At 42.8% G+C, this 4982-nt stretch overlaps 1 protein-coding gene across 1 annotated transcript; it reads left to right on the top strand.

Annotated features, from left to right (window-relative positions):
• The first annotated feature begins 970 nt into the window (after positions 1-970).
• LOC138885874 (uncharacterized) lies at positions 971-4337 on the top strand. The gene is made up of 3 exons (XM_070166866.1): positions 971-1583; positions 2314-3213; positions 4120-4337. Exons 1-3 carry the CDS (start codon positions 971-973, stop codon positions 4335-4337), a joined length of 1731 nt encoding a protein of 576 aa, XP_070022967.1.
• The last annotated feature ends 645 nt before the right edge of the window (positions 4338-4982 follow it).

Below are 4982 nucleotides of genomic sequence, written 5' to 3'. Positions count from 1 at the left end.
TAGCTAGAGCATACCTGTTGTTGGGACTTCATGAATTGGGGAAGCTGTTAGAAGGAGCCAAAGATGCCGAGTCTGGGTAGGTCCTTCTGGGACCAAGAAGATAGGAGTTTACCTTTTTCGCTTTATGGATGTAATAAGGCCAATGGCCATTAGTGACTTTTATTTCTTGTTTATTTAGTGTCATTTTGGGATTCGTCTATTTCTATCAATAAAATGAGGCATTTAACATTCTAAGTTCTCCAAATCAATTTGTCGCTAGGCCTATCTCTGGCAAAAAGAGGTTCTCAAATTAGGACAAGTTTTACATTCAAGAACTGTGTGTTTAAATATTGCAATACTTTTTATAATCCTCACTGATTTGATTACCTTTTATTTTTATTTTTTGTTTTATTATTCCCCCTCCCCAAAGGTTAGTTCGTGCATTCTGGCATCATCATCTAATTTCACAAGATCCAAGGGCCCTCCACCCACTCCTCCTCTTAGTCCTATTAAAGGCAAGAACAAAGGCAAGATGGAAGACTTAAACAATATCAGGAAGGAGAACACGACTGAACATGTAGAGGCCACTAATGGCCAAGGTATTCGGGTTCCTAAAGAAAATGTGTCACAACTTGATCAGAAACTGTTGAAATTCCAAGAAGAACTTGATCAAGTTCAGAATCTGGAAAGCCTGTCATTTTCCCTCAGCACCCCAGATATCAACTTCCCCAACACTCAAAACCCTACACCTCCTCAAAATATCTCAAAACAATAGAATCATCCTTCTCCTCACTATCACATTACTCCACCAAAGAACTAGTGTAACACCTCTCATACCCCAAACAACACTCCACTACTCATCCCTGAACCTCAGAAGTCCATAAACGACCATTTCCACACCCATACACCAGGACACCATAACACTCCTATCTACGTGGAGACCATGCCACACTCCACCCTACCTATATCATGCACACCTGAGTCTGATGAAATGGATGTGCTTATCAAGAACTTGGCCGAGGAACTTAAGAAACTGACCAGCCAAATTCAGGGCGTTGAAGGAAGTAAAGGAATCAAGGGGATGAAATATGAGGATCTTTGCATACAACCAGATGTCGAACTGCCTGAGGGATACAAACCTCCTAAGTTCGAAATGTTTGATGGTACGGGTGATTCAAGGTTCCATTTGAGAACATATTGCGACAAATTGGTTGGAGTAGGGAAGGATGAAAGGATCGACATGAAGCTGTTCATGAGGAGTTTGAAAGGAGATGTGTTGTCTTGCTACATCAGCCAAGATCCTAAGAAGTGGTCAAGATGGGTAGGCATGGCGTCTGACTTTATGGACAGATTCAGGTGTAATACAGAGAACGCACCAGATGTGTTCTATATACTGAATTTGAAGAAGAAGCCCATGGAGACATTTCGTGAGTATGCTACTCGCTGGAGGTCCGAAGCTGCTAAGGTCAAACCTGCCTTAGAAGAGGATCAAATGAACAAGTTCTTTGTCCGAGCTCAAGACCCGCAGTACCATGAACGGCTGATATTGATTGAGTATCACAAGTTATCTTACATCATCAAACTAGGTGAAAGAATCGAAGAAGGTATTAAAAGTGGTATGGTTACAAACTTCGAAGCCTTGCAAGCTACAAATAAGGTTTTACAGTCCGGTGGTGTGTCCAAGAAAAGGGATGTAGGGGACATGATGGTTGCACAAAGGACCAAGTCTCCCCTTAAATACAACCTTATGCAACACCTCCACTCACATATCAACCAACCCCAAATTACCAAGCACCCGCACCCTCATACCAAGCTCCGCCACCAACTTATCAGTCATCTCCACCTCCTACATATCAACCTACTTCACCTAGGTACTCCCAACCGCTCATGTCTACCAAACTTATAATGCTCAACCATCCCATTAACAATCACCCCCTTCCCGCCAAAATTTCCCTAGACCCCAGCCTAATTTTGATCGCAGACCTCTAAAGCAATATACAGCCATCGCTGAACCCATCGACCAACTGTATGAAGGGCTCAAAGCTACTGGTTATGTCACCCCCATCCCTACTGCAACCCCTGAGAATCCTTCTCAGTGGGTTAACCCAAATAAGTCCTATGCATACCACTCCGCCATGAAAGGGCACACCATTGATGAATGTCTCTCCTTGAAAGACGAGATACAATTTTTGATTGATAACAAGATCATTATGGAAAAGGAACCCACTCCAAACGACCGCAACAAGCCTCTGCCAGACCATAAGGGTAGAGGTATCCATATGATTGAAGTAGAAGATGACTAGGATCCCTAGGGATCAATCGGATTGATCGCAGAAGGTGATGACCTGAAGAAACCAACAATTACTCTCAATCCAACCATAGTCCAGATCCAATCGTTTGAGGAGACTGAGGTGAATATGTCTATACCTCTTGAGTTTGAAGCAACACCATCCGCAAAGGCACCGGTACCAATTGAGGTTGAATTCATGTCTCCCGCAAATGCACCCGCACCATTTGAGGTTGCAGTCTTGCCACTCAAGGCACATGTTCCATTTGAAGTGAGGATAGCCGTGTCGATCCCAATGGAAATGTCAACCATGACACCATTCTATAAAAATGTTGTACCCTGGGACTATACAGCCGAGGCGAGAAGGAAAGGTAAGGTCACGGTTGAAGAAACTATGGCAGCACAAGGTATGACAAGAACTGGTAGAGTCTATACTCCTGAACATCTGGCTGAGTCAAGTAAGCAGGCCTCCAATCGGCCGCCCCTTATTGAGATAGGACCCGACGACCTTTGGAGGAAAATATGGCCCAAGGAATATTCAATCATCGACCAGTTGAACAAGATTCCAGAACAAATATCCATCCTCTCTTTGCTACAAAATGCTGAGATACACAAGAATTCTTTGTTAAAGGTGCTAAATGAAGCATACGTACCAAGTAACATCACTAGTGAGGAAGTGGCTAATATGGTAGGACAAGACCTGGAAAGCCATAAGATCACCTTTTATGAGGACGAGCTACCACCTGAAGGGCTGGGGCACAACAAAACACTGCACATCATCGTGCAATACGAAGATTATTTCATCACCAGAATCCTGATCTATGGAGGTTCCAATCTTAACATTTGTCCGCTGGTAACACTCAAGAAGTTGGGTAAAGGGCTGCATGACATAAAGGATGGATCAATCAATGTGAAATCCTTCGATGGTTCTCTGAGGTCCACCATTGGTGAGATTAGTCTATGCTTGAAGATGTGACCAACCTGGTTCGGGGTCGATTTCCAGGTAATAGATGTACCAGCGTCTTACAACTTGCTGCTGGGACAACCATAGATTCATGCTGCTGGGGCCGTAGCATCTACGCTGCATCAAGAAGTAAAGTTCGAATGGAATAACCAGGAAGTAATCATTCATAGTGACGGTAGCAACCCTATATACAGTCACCGGACCATTCTGGCAGTCGAAGGAAGAAGGAAGCTGGGTGGAGAAACTTACCACCACATTGAGCAGGTCAATGCTATCGACAAATATAAATGGTGGGATAGCAAAATTGAGAGTATACTAAGTTAGAGTGGGTACTAACCTGGCAAGGGTCTCGGCAAGAACCTCCAAGGAATCTCTAAACCCATAAAACTCAAGAAACATGGCACTACCTTCTATTTGGAATATGAATACACCTGGGATGAATTCAATAACTGGTTGCCACCATGGCACGGTCCTCACTATCCTCTATAGTAGCCAATACTGCATTTGGAGCAGACTTTCCAATAGGCTGACATTATTTATGGGTCAGATGAAGAAGAGCCACTTGCAGTAGTGAAAAACTTGTTTCTAGAGGATAATAATAGGGACTGTTGCGTTATTCTCGAGGAGTAGGGGAAGGAAGGCCCTTCCATACATGCTGTGAGCATAGGGGCACATCTCAAGAATTGGACCGTCAGGACAACCAAAGCCCGACGAGCCTCGGGGTAGCAAGGCTAAAACAAACGCTATTCACTGTCTTATTTACTAAATGATTTTCTTTTTGCACTTCTCAATTCTCGCAATAAGATCTTCGGTGTTCAAAATAGTTATTCAATCTATCAAAAACATGTTTGATTTTTCTTATGAATTAATATATATTGCTATCTCTCAGTACGTTGCCTATACAACATTACTATTACTTATCTTGATGAACCAATGACTGTGACGTGCAATGAGACAACACAACAAACATACATGGATTCAGAGGAAGATGGCATACCTGACGAGACTGTCAAAGAAGTTGAGAATTTTGAGAACATACCTGAGTCCAACCTGGACGAGACCAAAACTGTCAACCTAGGAGATGCAAAAAATATCAAGGAAACATGAATCAACATTCACCTATCGCCATCAGAAAAGAAAGAATATACAGAATTTCTAAATAGAGTGTGAGGACATATTCGCCTGGTCATATGATGACATGACTGGCCTGAGTACGTCCATTGTGGCTCACAAACTGCCAACCGATCCAATGTGTTCACCAGTAAAGCAAAAGTTCAGAAACTTCAACCCTGATATGAGTTTGAAAATCAAGGAAGAAGTCAACAAGCAGATCAAAGCTAGGTTCTCAAGGTAGTAGAATACCCGACATGGTTAGCCAACATTGTGCCGGTACCAAAGAAAGATGGGAAGGTTATAATCAGTGTCGACTACCGGGATCTCAACCAGGACAGCCCGAAATATGACTTCCCTTTGCCAAATATACACATATTGATTTACAATTGAGCCAAGCATAAGCTACAGTCATTCGTAGATTGCTTCGCTTGTTATCATCAAATCTATATGGATGAGGAAGATGCTGAGAAAACAACTTTCATTACACCGTGGGGAGTGTACTGTTACAAGATGATGTCATTCGGCCTGAAGAATGCAGGAGCCAGCTACATGAGGGCCATGACTACCATCTTCCATGATATGATACACAAAGAGATAGTGGTATATGTGGATAATGTTATTATCAAATCCAAGAAGGCC

Source organism: Nicotiana sylvestris, chromosome 2 (assembly GCF_000393655.2).
Source record: "Nicotiana sylvestris chromosome 2, ASM39365v2, whole genome shotgun sequence".
In the NCBI taxonomy this organism is placed as follows: domain Eukaryota; kingdom Viridiplantae; phylum Streptophyta; class Magnoliopsida; order Solanales; family Solanaceae; genus Nicotiana; species Nicotiana sylvestris.
This window is presented reverse-complemented; position numbering and strand designations above follow the sequence as displayed.

Coding starts and splice junctions, on each gene's coding strand:
- LOC138885874 (XM_070166866.1), top strand. CDS start 971: ATGGATGTGCTTATCAAGAACTTGGCCGAGGAACTTAAGAAACTGACC. Junction 1,584..2,313: donor AGGTGAAAGAATCGAAGAAG/GTATTAAAAGTG, acceptor GATTGATCGCAG/AAGGTGATGACCTGAAGAAA. Junction 3,214..4,119: donor TTCTCTGAGGTCCACCATTG/GTGAGATTAGTC, acceptor GCTATCTCTCAG/TACGTTGCCTATACAACATT.